Source organism: Bidens hawaiensis, unplaced genomic scaffold (assembly GCF_021521415.1).
Source record: "Bidens hawaiensis isolate Kalapana, Puna unplaced genomic scaffold, B.hawaiensis_p1.1 tig00000512_1, whole genome shotgun sequence".
NCBI classification, from domain to species: domain Eukaryota; kingdom Viridiplantae; phylum Streptophyta; class Magnoliopsida; order Asterales; family Asteraceae; genus Bidens; species Bidens hawaiensis.
Genome location: NW_027491033.1, coordinates 3,493,462 through 3,517,561, shown reverse-complemented (window position 1 = coordinate 3,517,561; position 24,100 = coordinate 3,493,462). Strand labels below are relative to the sequence as shown.

The window sequence follows — 24,100 nt, the reverse complement described above, 5'->3', positions numbered from 1 at the left end:
AACACAAGCCGGCGATAACATCTTGCTCCCCCCCCCCCCCACCCCACACACACACAATTCGCCCAGGGGGGCGGTCTTGTAGCCCCTTTTAGCCCAAATTCGCCCAAACTTCTAGCCCGCTATATATGACCTTATATAACTTGGAACCCCTGTCTAAAATAATCGAATAAAAAAACTCTAGAATCACCAAGTAAAATACCCATTGATAAAAAAAACACTCAATCCAAATGAAAAGCACATTATAATAAACTTTTCATAGACTAAGGGACTGGCACTGAGAATATTTCAAAGTTAAGGACTTACAAAGTAAACTAAAGTATGATGGGGGTCTGTCAAAAGTCTAAACAAAGTAATAACACATCATAAATAATGAACCAAACCACCAAAAATTTTCAAAATCATTTGTCATTTGTTCTTGTCATATAATCATGGGAGCTTTGGATCATCTCTCCAACATGTTTGATTGCTCAAGTGGAGATCACAAAAAACACAAAAGACGCAAACAATTGCAGGTAATTATTCCTTCTTTACAATATATTTCTTTCTTGCTTTTCATATCAGCTGGTACTGTACGTATCTGCTTTATTAATCGGATCTGAAGAAGTTGTTGTTGTTGTACTTAATGCAATGTGAGTTGTACCATTATGTACTAGCTCTTGCTTCTTTTCAACGATCTCGATTTAGCTAGGGTTCAAGGACAGTGACAGTGAACCGTGGTTCTGTCTTTTAACTTGCTTTTGAGTTTCGAAAACAACCTCAAGTATACACTTTTGATTTGTATAGTGTAAATGTTTTGGATCATACAATAAAAACAAATAAAAGTAACCGAAATTAGAATTGTTTAGAAAGAAAATTGATGTGAAATATATAAAAATAAATAAAAATACTTTTAATAAATGAGTCGTGTTTGTAACTCTTCTCTTGAGATGGACTAGAGCTTTAGATATAGAACTTGAGCTTAAGTTATATCAAGCCTAGCTAATTGACCTTGTTTGATTCGACTTGTTTACAACTTTGGTTATATTGATCAAAATTTAGATTTGTTTAGATATCGATATAAGATAAAATAATATTTTTATATATAACTAAATACTTATTTGGTATAAAATATATATTTGTAATATTGAACTTTTTAAATTTATTTAAAACAAATGTTTCGGAAATTAACAATAAACGTTGGTAATCAATAGAGATGAGTTCGGTACATGTACCGAAATATACCAGTTTAATACCGGTATTCGATACCATTTGCTCATTCCTAAATATCTACATGCTTTTTATTGATGTTGAGTCTATATAAACGAACTTTTTTTTAAGTGTGTTATATTAACTCTTTTAGTATTAACAAATCAATATTTTATCGCTTTAAATATCTTTAGACACGACAACATTATTACCCACCAAAAACATCACTATTTTTTTACTATTAACATTTATTTTCAACAAATATATGTGTATATTCCATAAGTTTAAATGGAAAAGTAATTTATAAAGTGAGTGAATTATTGATGACACAAATGCTAGCAACAACTCTAGATATTTAGATACGTAACGGACCCACAAATTCAACAACTTATTACTCATATGGGTTCCACACTTTCACTTGATTGAGAAATGACTTATAATCTTGTATTAATAATTTAATATATTAAAATCTATGAATTTGAATAGACAGTGGAGATTAAAGTAAAGATAGATTGTGAAGGATGTGAACGAAAAGTAAGGAGATCAGTTGAGGGTATGAAGGGCGTGTCATCCGTGACTGTTGAGCCGAAACAAAACAAGCTCACGGTGGTCGGGTATGTTGACCCAGACAAGGTTGTGTCTCGTGTGGCTTATCGGACTGGAAAGAAGGTGGAGTTATGGCCATATGTACCGTATGACATGGTGGCCCACCCCTATGCTCAGGGTGTGTATGACAAGAAGGCGCCATCGGGATATGTTAGATATGATCAAGACCCGTCTAGGAACCAATTGGCTCGTGCCAACTCGATTGAGGTTCGGTACACCACGGCTTTTAGTGATGAGAACACAAATGCGTGTGCTATCATGTGATCTATGTGGCATGAAGAGTGTGATTGTATTCTAAAGATTTGTAATGGGCTTGTTAAGATGTTTATTTATTAGGTGATAATAATAATAATGTAATATGTGAAAATGAAATTTAATGTTTTTGAGTATGTTTGCGTAAGGAGTTTGTTAAACTTATTATAAAGGACAAAAACATTAAAAGACAAAGAACAAGAAATGACATAAAGGGAAAGAAGAAAAAAAAAGGTGATGGTAAGTGTGAGGTGGGTAACAGAAGACTAAAGACAAATACGAATCAACTTTGTGAGAGGTAGGTATAAGTTGTCAAATTTTGCTAATTTTGGAAATGATAATCTTTTCAAAGTGCTTGTGCACATGCATTTGCATCTCCATTTAGGCTATGTGGCGCGATATCAGTAAATGACGGGTTTTTATTTTTAGGGTGTAATGGTGTTGTAAACACACACACAACAATAAAATAATAATATTTTCTCAACCTCGCAAGCGACAAATAGCACTCCACCCTATGATACCATGTCGCACCTGCTATCGCATTGGGGGGGGGGGGGGGTGGTTCTGAATTGTGTAACCCTCATCGCCCCTGTTAGTGGCCCCATTACACATGCCCTTATAAGTGAGGGATATAGGAACTTCTTCACCGAAACACAACTTAATTATGGTTCGATTTGTATTGATATCGTGTTAACTAGTTGTTTACTAGATACTTTATCATATATAGTTGAATTTTAAATAGAAAAGGTTATTAATTAGGCTACTAGTAGTTTGGAACAACCTTACAATATATTTTGAATCATTCACTTTTAGTCCTTTTAGATTAAAGTATTTTTGAAACTTTTAGTTGAAATAAGAAAAGACTATGTCTATGAATCAAATTGATTTTGTAGCTGCAACTTGTAAAGTGTAATTCGTCTATTGCCTTTAAATCAGTTTTAGGACGTTGAATTCAGGAGATCGCTTGTGAGATGTTAAGGAACTTACAAAAATCGCAGGTTTATGTGTTTTTCATGGATTTATCATGCACTAATCACGACAATTGAAGAAAACCTTACTAAATATGAGGTGCAAGAAAAACTGGATGATGAATTTCTGAAAATGTTGGTTAAGAAAAAGAATCTTTATGAAGAAGATGCATCTAATAACAATCTTTTTTAAATCTATCTCCTTCAATGCTTAAAATAGTTGAAATATATAAATTCTAGCATAAATTGCAACTTTGTTAATGTCTCCTCTCTGGTGTGACTATGTACTTTGTTTGGTTCTAGCTACTTGCTAGATCCTTTATGTAATAAAATTACATGCCGTTCAAAAGATGATCTTCGTCATCGGAATAACTTGGGAGGCTTAGAATTTAGATTGTTGTCCTAATTAAAGAAAAATACAAAGAAAGTATTGATTTGAAGGGCCATACCAACCATCTCCTCATGGCCTCTAAAAATTGATTGGAAATAAAGAACAGCATTTAATTCTGAAATTATGGTGGGATCGACATTAAGTGATTCTTTGCGTCGAAATAGTAGCCTTCACGACGAACCAATTCAAATATTAATCAGACATTCAATTGTCGTGGTCCTTAGTAGTTAGTAGGCTAGCTGATATTGTAATAAATTACACTTCACACTTTAGGTTTTGTTTAAAACGTGCTTCAACATTTCCCTATAATAATAAAAAAAAAACGTCAAAACTTATCATCATAATGAAAAACTCTTATCATTTATCATAGATACCAACTCAAAAACCACATGCCAAATCACATAAGCTGGGTAAAAGCATCTTTAAACTTATATAAAAAAATTCGACTGTTAAATAAAATATTACGCAAAAGAAATAATGATAACTTACTTTTTTTTTATAACTTATTAACCTTTAGAGTACTCTTTATATACATATTCTCAACTATACATAACTATTTACATTTCCCCAAGACCATCTTTCCCTCAAATACCCTTCCAATGAAATCTGGGCATTCTGCTTTACATCAACACTACCATACCACGTTGACTTTTCGTCAACGTCAAGAAATGCAAGACTCATATGAGACTCTGCATTTGACTCCGGATAAACCTCATCATCATCACCATCACCGTCATCACCATTATCATGATCAAGATCAATGTCACCATTGTTACATGACACTTGCCACTCATTCTTTGTTCCCCTCTCATCCAAATCATGCTCCCCTCTTAGTATTCTTATAACCTACAAACATGTTCAAAATCCATGTTTCAATAAATAAATGACATGTGTTCAAAAGCGGTTAAATAACAAACATGTTTAAACCTGGCTCATGGTAGGACGTCGTCTAGCAGAACGAGTTAGACAAAGCGTTGCCGCTAACGCCATTCGAACTATTTGACTTTTGTTGACTTCTTTGTCAAGGTCAACGTCCAATATGCTTGCAAGATCACCTTTCTCTAGCCTCGGTTTTGCCTGGATTATATGCTAAAGATTATTAAAAACCGGAAAAACACTGTAAAGTTTTGATTTTTACTAGATTTCAAGAATGGGTTCAAGATACTCACCCACATAACCAAACTATCTTCACCTTTAATGGTATCCGAGCTTATGGGTCGTTTTCTTGTTAAAAGTTCTAGAAGAACGACCCCAAAAGAATAAACGTCAATCTTTTCACTAACTTTGCCATACATGAAATACTCGGGGGCAAGATACCCAAAAGTTCCTACTACATCACTGTGACTCGAGAATGGCGAAGTTGTGGGCCCCCATATCGCAAGCCCAAAATCTGATAGCTGCACAAACAAATCAAGGGTAAAAATCCAGAAAACTAAGGCTGCTAAACAGGTCGTGTTAGCGGGTCAGACCTGGCACAAGCCCAAAAAATTTACTCTTTACATCAACCTATAAATCATGTCAGACACATGAACCTGAACATGACACTTGTATTCGCATGTTGTCACATATACTTTGAAATTCTAAGTTTATACTTTAAAATTCTAAATTTAAATATTATTTTTGTTGTTTTAAAGCGATTATTTTCAAACTATGCCAGTTATTTTTAAATTTATTTTTGGCATAAAAATAGCTATAGAGTTTAAGTTTATTAGAGAATGCCTATTATAAACTTAAAAGAAAATGGCTTAAATGGGTCAACTAGCAAACCTACCAGGCTGGAACAAACATGGCCCCTTAAAACTGGCTCGAACTTGTTTACACTAAACCCGAACCCACAAATTTTGTGTTAGGTTTGTGTCGTCACAGAAATTCACACCCCTACTCAAGGGACAGGAAAATGAGCGGATGGTAGTTTTTGGCAACAAGTCAAAACGAGTTATTTTTGGTCTGGGTCAAGATGGAAATCTAGGTCCGTACCTGTGGCTCGAATTCATCAGAGAGAAGAATGTTTGAAGACTTGATGTCACGATGGATAACAGGCCGAAGGCACTCTTTATGCAAATAATTTATCGCCTCAGCAACTCCAATAGCTATATTCAATCTTTTTTCCCATGATAAAACAGATCTATCCTTTATTACACCTGAATACCAAAAACAAAACATCATGATCATTACACAAATGTATATAAAACATACTGAGAACAAGATCATTTGACTTTTTTAATAAAGACATACCGTGCAAATTGTCCTCTAGGTTTCCTCTAGGCACGAGATCATAAACGGAGATTAAGTTATCATCTTCCACACACACTCCTAAAAGTGGTGTGATGTTTTTATGATCTATTGATGTCATAATGTCGATTTCCAAAATATAATCTTTCCATGCTTCTTTTGAAGACTTTCTTATCTTAACAGCAGCCGATTTTCCATCAGGAAATATCCCTTTATATACGCAATGACAACCACCTTTCCCTATCAGATTCTCTGCCAAAAACACAAGTTTCAAAAATAATTAAATCATTCTAAAATCAGTTTGTTAGGTTTCTTGAAATATGCACTCAGAGTCAGAAGATTTGGTAAGCAAGAAAAAGGTAAAAAAAAATATACAAAACCATTCACGGATCAGTTTGTTTGGTTTCGGGTTTCTTGAAATATGTCCTAAGAATTAAGAAACACAATGCAAAACTTGAGAAAATGCAAAACTATTCATAGATCAGTTTGTAAGGTTTCGGGTTCCTTGAAATACACCCTAAAAATTATGAAACACACTGCAAAACAATAGGGAATACAAAACCATTCACAGATCAGTTTGTACGGCTTTGGGTTTCTTGAAAAATGCCTACAAATCAGAAAACACAATGCACAACTTAAGCAAAATACAAAACCATTCACAGATCAGTTTGCAGTACAGTCTCGGGTTTCTTAAAATGTGCCCTAAAAATCAAGATGCAAAACTTGATAAAACACAATACCATTCACAGATCAGTTTATAATGTTTCGAGTTTCTTTGAACATGCCCTAAAAACTGAAAAACACAACGCCAGACTTTAGAAATACAAAACCTTGCACATATCAGTTTGTACAGCTTTGGGTTTCTTGAAATATGCCCTAAAAGTCAAAAATCACTATGCAAAAACTAAGAAAATACAAAATCATTCACAGATCAGTTTAATGGTTTTGGGTCTCTTAAAATAAACCTTTAAAAATCAAGAAACACAATGGAAAACTTTAAATACAAAACCATTCATAGATAAGTTAGAAATCAAGAAACACAAAGAAAAACTTTAGACAATACAAAACAATTCACAGGTCAGCTTGTATGGTTTCGGGTTTCTTGAAATATGCCCTATAAATCTAGAAGCACAATACAAAACACAATACCAAAAAAAAGGGGGGCTTGAGAATGTGTAACTACCTAATGCAAAGTTGGAAGTTGAGGCTTTGAGTAGATCAAACCCGATCCATTGGCATCGAGACGATTTAGTTTTGAGTAAAAGATTCAAAATTTCAGGTAACTCATGGCTCTTTGTCGAGTTACTTTCATTACTTGTATTTGTAAATATGCTGCATTCGGATCTTGAATCAGAACCCATACTCTTTGGGCTAACTTCGTTGCTAGACGAAGAAGTGGTCCTAGGTGTCCCCGGTGCAGACCGGTTCGGCAGGTTCATGACCCACTTGACCACTGACATTTTTCTAGCTTCTCGTGCTGACGGGGTCAACACACTATTGGCCCGAAGTAGAGGCCAACCGGGCCTTTGATGTGCAAAGTCTTCTAAAACCACAGAAACCGAGGTCAAAGCTTTTTTTCTCAATTCAAACGAGCCTAAGTCTCCATTTTTTAAACTTTGAGCCCCTTCAACGCTTTGCCTGCCCATATCGGATGCCTCGGATTCACAAAACTCAGACTGAGTATCTTTCAAATGCGTGTTCCCAATTAAGTAGAAACTCGGCTTTGGATCTGTCATTGACACTTTTGAAAAAAACAAACAATATTAGTATTTTAGTGTTTTTCTTTGCAATGCACAAACCATCTGCCTAACCATATGCTAATCAAAGCGAAGAGGAAGGAGGAGGCCCACCAAATCATTGTTTAGATCACCGAAGTGTTAATTTTTATACAAAAAAATGAGAAGCCCCCCTACCCAAAAGTCACATGGATACTAGCCCACTTCCAAATTAATGACAAAATAGTTACTTTTTCTTATTTTATCTAGTAAAACTATTAACATTTTCTTCGTTTATGTAGCGAACCTTATTGTACAATGATTGTTTATTTGTGTTGGGGAAATGATATCTGACCGAATCCGTTTTGACCCGTTACCCAACTTGCTTATATTGGCATGCTCAAGGTCAGATGTTGATTCATTTGAATGATGAGAAGAAACAATACCTGAAGGTTTGCCATTTGAAAACCTCTTGAAAACAACTTTCCCGTTATGGAGAGCCAATACCTCAGTAGCTAAAGGTAGTTTCTTGGCACAATATTTGGCAATTGAAAGCCAACCCCTACAAAATCAAATAAAAGAATAAGAATTTTTATAACATCCTGTTTCGAACCCGCACGATCAGAAACAAAAACAATTAATTTATTTCGAATTCTAAATAAAAAAAGAATACGTTTTTGTCATACAAGCCGTTTGATGTCATATCAAGTCAGTACGCCAGAGCTTGTCACATCAATGGTCAAACGGGCCGTATGACTTTGATTATGTCAGCCAAACACATCATATGAGCTGTATGGTTTGACGAACACCACCTCATACGACCTATATGACCATTTTTCTCCTTTGATATGACCCGTATAAGCATTTCTTGCAGCTCATACGGCCTATATGACCACACAATCTGTATGAAATGTCAGTGGTGTATGAATACTGTGTCAGTGGTGTTTCTTTGCCAAGGGCCCAAGGCCTGTTTTTATTTTATAAGATTTACATACCCAAAAGCCTTGATCTTGCTGACCCCAACAATAACAGCAGCTGCAGAATAAAACTTTGCTTCTCTAACCAAAACTTTTCTAACCGAATTCCCTCTTAACACCTGCCCGGTAAGATCCACCTGCAAATCCCATCTCAAGATTCAAACTTTGACCAAAAACCGAACCACTTTCAAGATTTTTGTTACCCCCTATAAATAACCCCTGTTAAAAAAGAAATCTTGGATACAAAAGTACCTGTTTGTGATCACAAAGACCTTCGTAATCAGCCAAATAATCATCCAACAATGCCTTATACTTTGCTACAGAATCTGCACAACATTATAAGAATCAAAAACTCAAATTTTGAATCTTTATTTCAAGAAAACTCAAAAGTTTAAATTTTTATTACAAGAAATTCAAGAAAACACTACCCGAATTCCGACAAACGTTAATCGCGATCACACGATCACCTGAATCTGCAACTTTCACCATAGCCCAATCAAGAAGCTCTCTTCCATATTCATCCAACCGAATTCCCACCAAAACATTCTTGGACTCAACACCTTGATGATCATGATTATGACCATGGTTAGGATCAACTGCTTCAAATGTCATTGTATTTTTCTGTTTTTCTTGTAATATATTAATCAAAACTCTGCAAACTCTTAGTAACACATATTCTATTTTTTCTTCACTAAATTTGCAGAGCCAGTGGCAAAACCAGCCAAGTCCAAATAGAATATGATTTTTTTTATCTGCAAACTCAAATTATATAACAATCTCAAAATCCGTGGGCTTTTTGGCTAAATTCCAAAAGATACAATATTCTCAAGAAACCCCACCTGCAAAAATTCAAAAAGATAAAAAAAAAGATTAAATTTTTATCATAAAATTAAATATAAAAAACCCACCGACAAAAAGAAAAATTGAAATTGTGGGTAAGAACAAATGAATAAACCAAGAATTAATTAAAAAAAGAAAAACTAACCGAAAATAATAAAGAAGGATTTGTGATGCAACTCCATCGTCATTGGAAATTGGATGAAGTTGCCACCAAAATCAATCGAACCCACCCACCTGCTCTGACTATCAAACAATATATTCTAAAACAAAATTGTTTGATTAGGGCTCTTTTTTATTATAATTATGAAAAAGTTTAATAATAATGAGAAGAAAGTGGTGAAATGAAATGGGTTTTGTGATTTTAAGATACAGAAATCGTTGAGAGGTGTGTGTGTGAAAGAATTGAAGGCGGACATCAAATATGTATATATATTTCCCGCGAAAATTGGTGGGATCGATCCATTCAATATTTTCACCAGTTTCTTCACCATTCTAATAGTTATATTATTATTATTATGATATTAAATTCGAGAGGTGTCAGAAATAATTAATAAACAATTGACGTCTACGTGAAGAAAACATATTAATTTCGAGTGGGCCCTGCTATTAGACACCGGATCGAGTCATATCGTATAGCCCTATATTACTTGCATAGATGTTAGAATCTCTTGTTTCATGGCGCTGGCCGGCTTTATACGACATGTATTTAGGAGTGAGCAAAAACTAATCTGTTAACTGACAGCTCATCGGCCATTCGATTATGGTTATAGTTAAGCAATTTCCATACAGTACGATTAGTACCGCGTGCCATTTGTCGTCCCTAGTTTTCCATGAATGTTACGGAATATGGTTATAGTTAAGCCTTATGACTGAAATGACTTTGCACATCCTAACTTGTATACACCATAACACCTATAATAATTTTGATCTTGATTACTGAATTTGTTAACTTCTTATAGTTATTTAATTTTTTAATCAACTAAACAATCAATCTTTTTTATAATTATTTTCTTTAATATGCGACTCATACAGATTTTAACAGATGTCAAGGATGCAGGTGACATAAATTCAAAATAATGGAATTGCAATCCACCCATTGACCACATGAATCCAAAAGTAATAAACTTTTGACTGGGAGTGAGAGATGAAAAGACAAAGAGACCGGAAAGTAGATTAAGGAGCATATCCGTTAAAGTAAACCACCGTTATTGACCTCCACCGACGAGGCATAGCAGGAGTCTTTTGAAAACTTTTAATAAACTTAAAATATGAAAATGTTCCTTTCTTCCGGATACACTTTATTCATTACGTAGGTGACTGAAAAACATTTATTATTATTATTATTAATGGTATTGACATATTGGTAAATCTAATCGATATAACTAGTCCAAACTAATAACCCATGGTTCCTATTGTTTTTTTAATCGAAAATTGTGATTTAGTTTCAGTTATGTCTCGTTTTTGAAGCGAACCATGGAACATAACTGTCATAATCAAACCGAACTTATTTATAATGTTTGTTATTGGATTTACGGCTCAAACTTATTATTTGATCCAAAAGTTTCAGGGCTACCGTCTAGATTATTAATAAGTAGCTACATATACTTTAGGCCAAAAGTTTTTGGCTCAAATTCATTATTTTAGATCAATGTTTTTGAATGCAAACGTTTCAGTTACAAATGAAAGACCGGAAACTGACCCATGACTGAATGGAACCAATACGTAAAGGCGAAAACCAAAACGAAATTGAAATTTAGGTTTAAACTCTTTTGACTTACACCGATCTAGCGAAATGATCCATGTAAAAGAATGGCATGATATTTTTGGTCCAATTTTTATAAAATTGGTGTGATGTTTATAGAAGAGACAATTGTATACAAATATGACGTATTGTTAACGTTAAATCAAGATAATGTAGACTAGGACCCCCACTATCGTAAGGAATCCCTTCACCCACCACAAGCATTGACATGAACTCTTTAGGCTTTAATCTATAATAATTAAACTTGTTAGCCACATCTAATTAGACTTATTAAATCACATACAAACCTAGAGGATATGACACCGGCGGCGGGAGCCCATGGTCAATGCGAACGCTATCCCACCCATCTCGAAACCATTTAAATAACTCGTCTGGTGTTGTTACTTTGACTCTTCTAAAACCTATGGTGGTCATGTGACCGTTTGAACATTAGTTAATTAAAATTCTCTGTAACTTATTTTATTTCTTCAAACCACAACCGTCGGAGCGTAATTAAGTTAAAGATAGATATAACCATAAGGTTAGGAGTTCATTTTATTCATATGTCGTGACGTTGCAAGATTACTTCAATGATACTCGTATATTAAGTGATAACATTTGAAGCGTTGGTATCCATATATTTATTTAGTTGCTTTATCCATTAAATTCTTGTGAAACATGTCTACACATCACTCCAATAAACTTCTCCTTTTTAGGAGCTAGATATGAGTGTGAGACATTCATCGGGTCCATTGGGAGTCATTATCCTTTTAATTCTATTTATCTTCTTAGTATTTCATACGCTATAATTGCAACTTGTATCAGTATTATTATTAATATCAAGATTAAGATCGTATCTGTTGGGGGCCATTTAACATGATCCTGACCATTACTCTGACAGCTAGAATTTCTAGTTAGAGGCAGGATCCTAAACTAACTATGTTTGTTATATTTATGTTGTGCAACGATGATAACTTATTCTACCTAAAAGCTCGGAGAAAACAACTGAAATACACGTGGGATGAATACTGATTCGTTATTTATTCATGGTGGCTAGGGTTCCCGGCTTTATAGCACCTTTTGTTATTTTCATTTTCTATATAAATGGGGGAGAACACACTCTCTACAATCACAATACTCATACTTGTATTCTAGCTTTCGTTCTCAGCTAGTTTCCGAGATGTAACCACCATTTTCATTAATAGATTGAGGCATGGGATAATTTTCCCCTCCCAAGGTTGTTTTCTGAGGATCCTCACCGGGATCTAAGGTTGTGTCAACCTTTACTTTTACCGCATTTGTCAACTACATTACTTACCACTTACCTCACTACTGAAAAGCATACTACCTCATTTCACTAATTTGCTCAATTATTGCTTCGGTAATTTTTGATTAAAACAGTATGATTAGGAAACATTACAGAGCACGTTCATATATGATTGTTAACCTCGTAAGATCATAGTTGAATCCTAGTCTCATTTGAACGTATAGAGTATTAGGATCGTGCGACAATACGTTCTTGTATATGTGCTTAAACTTAGGCATGTAAACAGACCGAACATTTAGTAAACTGTTCGTGAACCGTTTGACGGGAAGTTCGTTTATGTTCTTTCATTTATTAAATGAACGAACATGAACATGAACATAAAATTTGTGTTTCATGTCCATTTGTTCACTTATGTTCGTTTGTGTTCGTTTATGTTTGTTCATATATGTTATATTCATATGTTCGTTGTTTATATTCATGAGGAACGAATACGAAAATGCTCATTTTTTAAACAAATGAACATGAACACAAATATTTGTTAGATCACGTGTTATTGCATATGTTCGTATAAAGTTAAATGAATGAATACGAACATGCCCTTATTCGTGTTCGTTCGGTTCTTTAACATGCGTAAATGAAACCTTTGCATTTGACTCTTATAAAACACGTAACATTTCAATATAATTTTTTTTATGTTATCACGTTTCATTGTACGGGTTATTTTCATTTTAATAAAGAACATCTTCCGTAACGTGTAACAATAATTATGCAAAATACAAAAAATAAAGCATCATGGTTAGATGAATAATAATACATGAAAACAACAAAAAGTAAGCGACCATCATATATATTATATAGTGTTTTGATTCCTTTTTGGTCCACTTGTAGTTCTCTTTTTCCTTTTTAACGTTTTGGTACACTTCAAAAATGACTAATACCTGCTCTTTTGAACCCATGTCTTTGTACTTACATATAACTTTTTGCTAAAATATCTTATTATATTTCTGATCAGGTTGACAGTGGGGTAAAATGTTAATCGATAACCGATCCCAATATTGATACAGTCTGACTTTTGATGTGTCGGTTAAAGACTAACACTGGTCTGGACCGGTTGAGGCACAATGGTGAATGGCTAGCTAAATAAAGTATTACTGACGAAACCCGCTAGAAAAAAGCAAACATGGTGTACAAGTCTATCGTATGTATGGGATATGGAGGTATCGGGCCAATTTAGGTAAGATGTACGCATATTTATTCTACATTTATGCAAGAAGTTGTTTTCACGATTCGAACTCGTGACCTCCAGGTCACATGAGATAGCAAGCCCGGTAAGAAAATAAAGAATAATGTCACAGTTAGAATCCAATAATCAAATAATGCATAATACCTCCCTTTGGACTCTGCTTGTTATAGTCCATTCATCATGCCCTGCATATCCATATACCAATGATTTCAACGTGCATGTCTAGCAAGTCTCGGTCTGTCCCTCGAACTGGACCAGGATGCCAGGTGTGCATTGACAGTGATTAAAAATCGGAATAACTGTTATGTCTCGTATTGATATTTTATATTAAAAATTATACAAGATCCAACCGATTCATATATGGAGTTGCATTCTACTTGGTGTTCTTGGGGTACATAAAGGATGGACTGAACAGTTAACAGAATCCAACAATTAGTTCGCCAAGTTCTAGCTAATATATTATAAACCAAAGCCGGAGTAAATGTTGGTGATTTTAATGTCATCGAGTCATTTGGGCTAATCAGGATTTAATTAATACCAAAGAAGAAATGATAATAAACATTGTTATAAATTAGAGAGTGGGGAGTATACACATGTACAAAGCTATTCATGGTGTTCGCCTCTGGAAACCAAAGGTTCCAAGAGGGCATTCGCCCCCTTGTGGGGTTTATAAGGCATGTAAAAAAATTTATGGAAATGGCCATTAGTTATAACCCTGGTCAGTAGGAACTTGACTCAATAGTGAAAATTGGCAATTATTATCAGTAGTAACTTGGCTATTAGCGGCAATTGAGTTACCGCTAATAGAATTTCCACTGATGTAACTGTTTAATTGTCCACATTTACAACTGGTCGGCTGCCAACAAAAAAGTTGCAATGGTTCGTCACGGCGCCACCTGTTGAAAGAAGATCTTTGGTCTAATCCTGGCATGGTGTTTTATAACAAATTCTACATATTCATTGTTATTCTATATGAGCTACCTGCTTGTAACTTTCAATAATACCATCAAAATATTTGATCTTTTTACATTAAATGATGGTCATGGTCATGGTTGTGTGATGTTAGTGCTACAGCAGATGAGATATAGAATATTTTTCCTTGGTATAAAAAAATGAATGGGCCGAAATCTGTGGGCACAATAAGCCCAATGGAAGTCTAATAAGTAATCATTGCTTATAAGCTATACCCTTAATTAGTGTCATGTAGTTTTTGGATACATTATTATGTTACACTTGCACTATTCCATGATTTTGTGTCTTGCTTTTCTTAATGTGTGTGATCCCACAACTTTTAATATAATATGGGAGTACCTCATCAGGTTTTAATGAACTTGATATGGTGTATATATTGTTGAATTATATATATTTAAATATTTGGTGTGAGTCGAGTGACTCAGGTTTACCTTGTCCATCTGTTATCGCATATTGTAGTTGGAACTAATAATTTCATATAATAACTTGATTCTTAAAAATGAGATTCGCAGATGTCGTCAATTTGGAGGTTGCGTTACTTGTTCTGGAGAAACGTCAAAAGCTCTGAATTTCTAAGGCAGCATATGGAGTTAGCCAATATATGTATTCACACTAAGGTAGTTATCAAGTTGGTCTTTGTAGACAAAACAAGAGACCTTCAAATGTTAGTGGTCAAAAGTCGATGATTAGCAACTTCCAATCATTTACAAAAGCTTCTTAAACGTGTGTATTCGAAAACTGATATACAACTTTAAAATTGATCGTACATAAGCTTGGCATATACAATATACAAACGAATCAAGGTGATACATCTACGCCAATCCATATTAGGGCTCTATCGCCCGTGCTTAGCAACAAATATTACGCTAAAGGATACAACATACACACATATTAACAATGTTAAATAACATATAGATTTTATGTCACTGAACTAAAGTGAAAACACTTGGAAAATGTTCAAAATCAAGCTGGAAAATGATATAAAGCATCATTAGTTCATGACATTGGTACCATATGACAGACAAGAATTTGTCAATTGAAATCTTATATCAATTTTCAAATGATATGTTTGTTACAAAACATATTTCTTTAAACCTTTTGACAACTTCGGCAAAAACATCATGAGAAAATTCAAATAACCAAGAAACAAAAACAGAGGATTTAGTAGCAATAAAACGAAGTAAACTGTCATTAAACATATAATTAGGGTTACAAAAACCACACCAAATTAACTTCACCCAAACAGAGCAAACTACAAATACCAAAAATACCCTCAACAATATACATATGAGCTTACAAACACCTCCAATCTATTTCATATTTAGCACAACACAACTTGTTTTCTTGAGACAGAAAAAGCAAAAGTGAGCAATTTATCAGGTACTTTAGTAGGAAAGGGTAGAATAGTAATTAGCACCTCATTGTCCATTTTTCACTTTGTTGGGGCTAAAATCACAATATGGAGCACCCCTTTTGATCCTTTCGCTTCTTTTTCTTCTTTTGCTTTGGTGGCTGCAAAACCACTTTGATGGCGGCATCAAAAACAGCCTTCACGTTCTGCAAAAAACAATTGACAATTTCAGTCAACATAAAGTTTGACTTTTTTGAGTCGGAACGTTTAATCTTTTCACTTCAAAAACAATAACCATATTACAACTATAACTTCTAAAGATTTCCAACATAATATAAGTTAGAGGTGTAAAAGAGCCGAGCGAAGCCACTCGCGAGCTACTCGAGATCGGCTTGTGAAAAGCTCATATCGAGCTGTGCTTTATGAGCTAAAGTCTAAAATCCCAGACCCTAGATTTACTTATTGAGCACAAAAAGGCTTGCAAGCCTAAATGAGCCTATTACAATATATATTTACATGATAATTGTTATTACTGTATATAATGTTATGATACAAATAAGTTAATAACTTATATTATGTTATACCAACCATAATTATAAATATATACAAAAAATAACTATAATTTTATATAAAAAACTAATAAAATGAATTAAACGTGAGTAAATTTTAAGCTTTAGAAATAGAGCTTGAAATGAGCTGAGTTTGAGCTCTCGTAAGTTAAACGAGCCAAACTCGGCTCTTTAACAACCAATGAAATGTCACCTGCTGTGTTTTTGAGCTGCACTCGATGTAAGCAGGAGCACCAATTAGCTTCTTCAACTCCTCTCCCTATTGAAATACAAAAAAGTAGTCGAAATTCAATTAAAAAAAGATTAAATCTTTATGCATAAAAACCAAACTTGATGGAAAAAGAAGTAGAAAACAGTCAACAAAGTCAACCTGAGCCGTGGTTATCGGAACTGCACCAGGATGGTCTGTAAAAAACTGCTTATCATCACGAAGATCTACAAGAAACAAACTTTAATTGTCATTTCCATCTTTTAAACTCAAATGCAAATCGCAAAAGATGAAAAAAAAGATTATATATATTTATTAAAAGTATCTGATAACTTTTCGCAAGTGTGAAGTTTTTATAAATGAAGACTAATAAAGTCAGATCAAAATATAAACAGTCAGAAAAAAAGAGTATTAACTGGCATAATTGTAATTAAACACGAGTATACATATAGATAGAAGAATCTAACCTAGCTTTGTTCCAACAAGGATTATTGGAACCCCGGGTGCGTAATGCCTCAATTCAGGAATCCACTGCACAATGCAAATATTCACATCTTAGCTATCCTCCCGATTAAAAAGGGTCCCACAAATGATAATGCCAATACTCATAAACAGATAAAATTTTAGACCCACAAATGATAATGCCAATACGCGTAAACAGATAAAATTTTAGCTTCATAAAAAGAACTTCTGGATATAGTTCTGTTTTTGATAAAAATCTACAAAAGAAGTAATCTAGATTTGAGTTTTAAAAGTCGAATCAAAATTTATTATATCGATCGCGCGTATCTTTTTCTGAAATTTGAGAACAAATACAAAAACAAAAGTTTCTTTTTAAGTCACTGATATTGCACTCATGATTCTCTTCATATTATCTTTCCTCATAACTTGGGTTGTGTTTTTATCACAAACGCATCAAATGAAATATCAACAACACAGGTTTATAAGTAAATGTAAATAACCGTTAAATAATCATAATTTGTAACATTAATTATTTACGAAACAATTAAAAGAATACCAAAATAAGAGAACGACCAAATCACCTTTTTGGAGATATTTTCGTAGCTGGCTTTGCTAATGAGAGAGAACGCGAGAATAAAAACATCCGCACCGCGATAACTCAAAGGTCTCAATCTATTGTAATCTTCTTGCCCTATTCCAACGAAAGAAATAAACAAATAATTATAATAATCCCAAAATAACCAGACAAAACAAATAAATCCAATTTATTGATAAAAGTTAACAATTTTTTTCACATGGCATTGTTTCATGAAATATCTAACCTGCAGTATCCCACAATCCAAGATTAACCGTGCTCCCATCTACCACCACATTTGCACTAAAATTGTCGAAAACAGTTGGCACGTAATCCTGTTAACATAAAAGTACAAATACATACAAGAAAGTATTAAAGATTAAACATAAACATTGTTTGATGAAAAAAAACACATTTTTATCAAATCCCACATTTTCTTTTTATATGATTCACCAAACTTGTCTCTAAATCTGACTTACCACAAAATTATAGCCTTTAAAAAAATAATAAAATTTCAAGATTAAAAAAAAACATAGTTAAAAAAAACACATCTATATTAAACACGATTTAACCAAACCCTTCATTTTAGTTCCAATTGAAAATAAAATGATACAATTTTGAATTTGGGTAAAACAGATAGACTTACCACATAATTATAATCTTAACAAAATCAAGAATTAAAAAAAAACAATTACAGTTCAAGAAATACAAATCTACATTAACCACAATTTAACTAAACCCTTTATCTTAATCCCAATTGAAAACAAAAAGATTCAATCTTGAATTTGGGGAAAAACAGACAAAAACCCTAAAAATCATAACAAAACCCTAACTTTCTAATCCAAATCTAAGAAACCCAAATTGGACAAACCCATTTGGCTTCAGACAAATTCAAACAAAACCCATCAAATTAAAACTAACATAATTGAAAATAAACCAATAATTAATAAGGGTTAACTTACAGTGGGGAAGGTGTTGCTGGTGTAAGAAATGAGCATACAAGTCTTCCCAACAGCTCCATCGCCGACAGTCACACACTTTATGAACCGAGAAGCACTCATTTTCCGGTGGCCGGAGTTTAAAAGTCCGGCGAGAAGAGAAGAGAAGACAAGAGAAGAGTAGGTTAGTTGACAGCTATCAAGTGCAGATACAAATGCAAATGGTTCGTTTCATATCCCTTTATTTCCAAATATTGTGAGACCATTTTATCCTTTTATCTTTAAATGTTAAAACAATGTCTACTTTTTTTTGGTATTTTTATTTTTATTTTGTTGGGTTATATTTTACGGTTGATAACGCGTGTTCTTGTGATTGGATAGATGGGTTGGACCCGGCGCCGGCTATATAATTAGTCTGGTTAGCGGGTATCTTTTAGTAAACCTTTAAAACTTGCTTATTTGCTTTTTATATGACTGAAAATATTTGACAAATCTCATTTAAAAGCTCCAGACTTAAACTTTTTAAAAGTGATTTTGTTTTTCTAAAAGTAAATAAACAAGTTTTATAGGATCACCCAACACCCGCTGAGTATATTTAAAATGTCTTTCTTTGAACGTGTGGGAATGATACTTTTCTAAATCTTGTTTATTGTTTTTTTTAGATTTCGCATTTTGTTATTTGATTGTATATCTTGTTAATATTGAAAATCCGACTAAAAAATTAGTTTCATATTTGTTTTCAGATAGTTATGTGTATTTTAAACATTTTTTATATTATTTATGATCTTGTCTTATTTTTAATGTGCATTTTCAATAAAAGTGATACGACAATCAGTTTGGTTATGAAAACATTAAGTAAGATTTTTAAGTGTTTTATACAAAAATGATGGGTTTTTTATTTAGAAGAGTTTTGATTATTGCTTTAATTTAGAAGTAACATGTACGTTTATTGATTAAAGAAAGAAATTAGTGGGTTTAAAAATTGTATGTATTACTTCTGATATATTATATGTGTTCAGTCAATAATATTAAAATAAACATTATAATTTTAGAGTCACTTTAAACAAACAGGAGATATTTATTTAATAAATATTTTTACATGTTTGTTAACAAAATGTAAATATAGAAAATGAATGAGTGAAACTAATATGCCATAATAGAAAGATACGAATTATGTCTAATAAAAACCGTTATCAATATATTTGCAAAATTGTTTATGATAAAGATATGTCAAAAACAGAAAATAAGAGTGATATGAGTCGAAATTTAAATCTTTAAAAATAACTTTATCATATTTATTTATATTTAAGTTTCAGAAAGTGATAATTAAAATTTTAATAAAATGTTATCACAAGAGGTAACACGTGATATATAGAGTACTAGTTTGTTTTGTTTTATTTGTATACATATACAAAAATGAATTCATTTTTTTATATTTCAATTCAATTAATTTATTTTGATTCTTAAATTAATAAATAAACTACTTAAAAATAAGTTTCATAAATACTATGGATAGGCTTTTTACTATTTTAATTATAGTTAACATATCAAATTTTAATGTATATATGTGTGAACCCTCGGGTGGGCAAAAGTGAAATTGCACAAATTTTGACGTTATTTTACTAATCTTGTGAAAATAACGTCAAAAGTGGCGGAAGGTTAATCAGGCATCATGTGGTGGCGTTGATAGCCGAAAGACAAGGGTACATGCACCAATCGGCGATGGTTGAGTGTTATGTGTCTTATATCCAAGGCTTGATGCGAAATTACTATCGAGCCGGGGGTCTCACCGGAAGCAGCCTCTCTATTCCTAAAGGGTAGAGGTAAGACTGTCTACATCTTACCCTCCTCATGCCCTATCATAGCTTTGCTATTGGTAGGATATACTGAGTACGATATCAAATTTTACTATTGTTTGTTTGAATCATAATTCAATACCATATATATGTCTTGGTAGAATTTACGATCAATAGCTCTATTGTAATGAATCGATAATAAGCTTCAATTAAAATGATTAAATTTTTTTTATAAGTAAACATTTATGATTAGAGACTTCTGTTATTTTATTATGATACAAATATTAGTATGATATTATTTATGAAACTGCCCCTATTTATTTTTAAAAGATGAGGATGATAGTTAACTATTGTTTTCTTCTTCATTATCATCTAAAACTTTGTATACCTATCCTGCAGAGGAAATACCATTAGGGAGGATTACACTTAGGTAACGTTTGTTATGCTGTAATAACAGGCGGAATGGAATGATTCATTACGTGAGAATGAAATAAAAGGTGTTGGATTGCACAATGAAATGGAATCATCCATTACACATGGAATCTCATCCCATCAAAACCATTCCAACAAATGATGAGGTTAACTTAAACTATGATATGGTAGATTCTAAGCATGTGGATTGACTTTATAAATCATGCATCTTTTATCTTTTCAAAATATGGTTCCTAGAGAATCTTTCACTTTGCAACAATTAAAAATTTACGCCTAGTTTGGAAATACTTTGAAGAGATAGGTCCCAGCAGAGCCCAGTTGGACCCGCAAGACTCACCTCAAAGAGGGACGTCTGCGCAGTTGAAACCGCAAGACTCACCTTCAACAGGGACGTCTGCGCAAAGGCTAAACTCGCAAGACTCACCTTGAAGAGAGACGTCTGCGCAGAAACCAACTGGATCCGCAGGACCCACCATGCTCAGAGACGTGACGTCCTTACGCGCAGTACGCAAGCTGTTCCCGCAGGACAAGCCTCCCAATGGTCGACGTACTCCGCCTGTTCCCGCAGTAACGGATACTAGCCATCAGGGAAGGCTACCCGCGCAGCAAGGCTACACGCACAAGGCACTTAACTCTTAAATAATTCAGTAATGTCACCTGAAGAAGGAGTGAGCAAGCCGGGAACACTCCCGCCCAAAGCCGGGAATACTCCCGCCCAAATGAGCCAGTCCGTACGCTACTGGAGGACCTTTTGTACTGTACCTGACGAGGTATGGACAAAAGGTCTGACCAAAGCAGCGACAGCTCACTGTGACAAAGGAATAGTACACAGCCGGCCTGGTCACTATCAGCCGCTGCCTACTCACCAACCCCTGTCACTATTAGCCGCTGCCTACTCACCAACCTGTCGTAGCACGTGCATAGCCTGCAGTTGGTGGAAAAGAATAGTACACAGCCGGCCTGGTCACTATCAGCCGCTGCCTACCCACCAACTACCAGCATGGCATGTGCGTAGCCCACAGTTGGCAGAACAGGAACACTATTCAGCCGGCTGTACCTTCTTAGAAACCTACCTTCGGCTATAAATACTCCGACACCTTGGAATGGTATTGACACATTACATTATCTTATTATCTCATTATCTTATCTTCTCTCTAGCAATCTCTCAATATATACACTTATATTCAGAGCAATCTAGTCTGATTCTCACGCCGGAGGGTGGTCACAAGGAGGTACCCCCCCCCCCTTCTCAGTGACGAGCTCACGGTGTCTGTTTTGCAGGTCATCAGAAGAACCATCTTGCCGGACATAACCCTCGTGGGAAACATCTATTTAACCCCCAGATTATCCATAATCTGCCCGGGGTCACTTAGTGTTTCTTCATACTTTAACAACTATTTAAATATCAAGTAGAATGCAAAAATGTTGAATCTTTGATTCTCAAATTTCATATTGAAATAATTATTGGAACCCAATAAAGATTTCAAAAGAGGGAAGAAGCCATTAGCTGGGTCCAAGATGAGACCAAATTCCAAAAGCTACAAAGTTCCCAAAAAAAAAAAATCCGAAAGTTAAAATTAACAAAATTACAAATATTCTCTATATTGGAAAATAAAAATCTTAAAATCAAAATCTAGAAGCTAACACCGTTACAAGGTTCAAGTTGGCACATATACTTTTTCCTTAATTTATAAGTAAAACTTATCCTAAAAAAATACATATATAAAACTATTGTAACTTTACCCAAAAATAAATCAAATTAAGAAAAAGGAGTTTGGATGATATCTTAAGGGTTTAGTTAAGTAGTTGTTGAGAATAATGATTAAACTACTTGTCAATGTTCATAGTCTGGAATAATTAATCCCCAAATATCACCTTCTCATTTCTACCTCCAACCAAACTTGTCCCCAACTAACTTTTAGGAGGCCAAACCTTATAAACCAATCATTCTAATGCATCAAGAGTCTTCTATATGCAAGGCAAAAAGTTTTATAAAGGTGGTATTTTTTATTGGTGTAACATTTGCCACTTATAATTATATACACCATTATGATAAATTATATGTAAAGTTTACTACAAATTGTATAAAGGTTGTAAACAAATCAACAATTTTAATTATTAGACTTTTGATTATTCAAAAAGATAAACTTACAATCAAAGGCAAAATTTATGGTAATGTATTTAAACATTATGTTAGTTCTTGTTGTATCGGACTTTATAACATCACTTTTATATACGAAGATGTTATCATATGTTATTTACACACACATGCCCGAGTATAATTAACCTATTATGATGAGATAAAAAATGATAACATGTAAGTAAAGGACACCTAAAATAAAATACGTATATGCTCATAATCTGTCCCATCATTCAAAGTGTTCAAAACGAGATTGAATGAATCCATCAGAAAGTTTATAAACAATGTCACAAATCGACTTGGATCTACCACCAATGACGGAGAAGAATTTTGATGGGAAAAAAACCCGTCAATACAACTATCATCTTAGAAGTTTGACTTGTATGGACATTAGTTTATATGGGCACTATATGCATGCTTATCTTGAGAGATGAATCATACAACATGAATTACACATACAATTTTTACATCGCAATATAGTTTATTTTTTGACACGGCTTGTAGCACACACATATATATTTTTGGACAATAGATTGTTTTTTACACGGTGGTCGTTGGTGGCAGCCATTGGTTATGCGATGGCGGTGGGTTCGGCCAACTGAAGTGGAGGTGGATGGGTGGTTGGGGTGGTTATGTATAGAGGTTAGGGTTTTATGAAGTAGAAAGATGAAGTGGTGGTATGAGACCCATAAGGTTTTAAAAAATACCACATAAGCACGATACATCATTAGAAATGCCCCATCATTAAAAAAAAAAACTAACAAAATTAAGCAAATCCTTTTGCTTGAAAGTTAAATATTTCTTAATTATTAAAACAAAGTCAACATATAACATTGACTTTTGTTATATTTTACAAGTAGTAGCTAACTAGCTAATCTGATCACCAGACTAAGACTGGTTAGGTGAAACATGTTGTGTCATTGTGTCACACTGTTACCTAAACTGCCTCTTAAAATATACATAAGCCTGAAAGTAACACAAAATATTATAAAAATTGGTCAAATAAACTAACATGCAAAAATCAAACCAAGAAAGTCAAACAACATAAGTATGAGATGAAAATCTAGATCAAGACTGCATGTAAGCCATGCATATTATTTAAATTTCTTGCCAAAATTAAGTCTCTTATAATTTACACAAAATTTCTATGGAGAAAAATGTCAACCTACTCAAAGTCAAACCATCTCTTAACTCCAATGAGACACAACTGGTCAATTTCTCTTCAACACTACTTAGAAATC

The 24,100-nt window shown here is 33.8% G+C and overlaps 3 protein-coding genes across 4 annotated transcripts; 1 reads left to right on the top strand and 2 right to left on the bottom strand.

Moving 5' to 3' along the window:
• The first annotated feature begins 371 nt into the window (after positions 1-371).
• LOC143634257 (heavy metal-associated isoprenylated plant protein 26-like) lies at positions 372-2,179 on the top strand. Of its 2 annotated transcripts, none has more exons than XM_077102395.1 (2): positions 372-512; positions 1,672-2,176. In XM_077102395.1, the coding sequence occupies exons 1-2, from the start codon at positions 429-431 to the stop codon at positions 2,053-2,055; spliced, it is 468 nt and encodes a 155-aa protein (XP_076958510.1). In that variant the 5' UTR covers positions 372-428; the 3' UTR covers positions 2,056-2,176. The 2 variants fall into 2 exon arrangements, with proteins under 2 accessions (XP_076958510.1, XP_076958515.1); XM_077102400.1 differs by having other exon boundaries at positions 404-512; positions 1,681-2,179.
• A 1,657-nt stretch (positions 2,180-3,836) lies between these two features.
• LOC143634250 (protein kinase STUNTED-like) lies at positions 3,837-9,505 on the bottom strand. The gene is made up of 11 exons (XM_077102391.1): positions 9,312-9,505; positions 8,755-9,165; positions 8,579-8,652; positions 8,345-8,463; positions 7,796-7,911; positions 6,818-7,375; positions 5,638-5,886; positions 5,380-5,543; positions 4,572-4,799; positions 4,330-4,479; positions 3,837-4,248 (listed from the first exon to the last, which is right to left on the bottom strand). The coding sequence occupies exons 2-11, from the start codon at positions 8,936-8,938 to the stop codon at positions 3,946-3,948; spliced, it is 2,145 nt and encodes a 714-aa protein (XP_076958506.1). The 5' UTR covers positions 8,939-9,165; positions 9,312-9,505; the 3' UTR covers positions 3,837-3,945.
• A 6,044-nt stretch (positions 9,506-15,549) lies between these two features.
• On the bottom strand, positions 15,550-18,757 carry LOC143634238 (rac-like GTP-binding protein ARAC3). The gene is made up of 7 exons (XM_077102383.1): positions 18,516-18,757; positions 17,801-17,888; positions 17,561-17,670; positions 16,985-17,048; positions 16,680-16,744; positions 16,503-16,568; positions 15,550-15,946 (listed from the first exon to the last, which is right to left on the bottom strand). The coding sequence occupies exons 1-7, from the start codon at positions 18,612-18,614 to the stop codon at positions 15,842-15,844; spliced, it is 597 nt and encodes a 198-aa protein (XP_076958498.1). The 5' UTR covers positions 18,615-18,757; the 3' UTR covers positions 15,550-15,841.
• Positions 18,758-24,100: the final 5,343 nt, after the last annotated feature.

Excerpts from the sequence above, each read along its gene's own strand:
- LOC143634257 (XM_077102395.1), top strand. The coding sequence starts at position 429 with ATGGGAGCTTTGGATCATCTCTCCAACATGTTTGATTGCTCAAGTGGA. Across the intron at positions 513-1,671 it reads AAAGACGCAAACAATTGCAG|ACAGTGGAGATTAAAGTAAA; the intron begins GTAATTATTCCT and ends GAATTTGAATAG.
- LOC143634250 (XM_077102391.1), bottom strand. The coding sequence starts at position 8,938 with ATGACATTTGAAGCAGTTGATCCTAACCATGGTCATAATCATGATCAT. Across the intron at positions 7,912-8,344 it reads AGCAAGATCAAGGCTTTTGG|GGGTTGGCTTTCAATTGCCA; the intron begins GTATGTAAATCT and ends TTGATTTTGTAG. Across the intron at positions 7,376-7,795 it reads TTCAAATGGCAAACCTTCAG|TGTCAATGACAGATCCAAAG; the intron begins GTATTGTTTCTT and ends TTTTTTCAAAAG.
- LOC143634238 (XM_077102383.1), bottom strand. The coding sequence starts at position 18,614 with ATGAGTGCTTCTCGGTTCATAAAGTGTGTGACTGTCGGCGATGGAGCT. Across the intron at positions 17,671-17,800 it reads TGGATTGTGGGATACTGCAG|GGCAAGAAGATTACAATAGA; the intron begins GTTAGATATTTC and ends TCGTTGGAATAG. Across the intron at positions 17,049-17,560 it reads ACGAAAATATCTCCAAAAAG|TGGATTCCTGAATTGAGGCA; the intron begins GTGATTTGGTCG and ends TGCATTGTGCAG.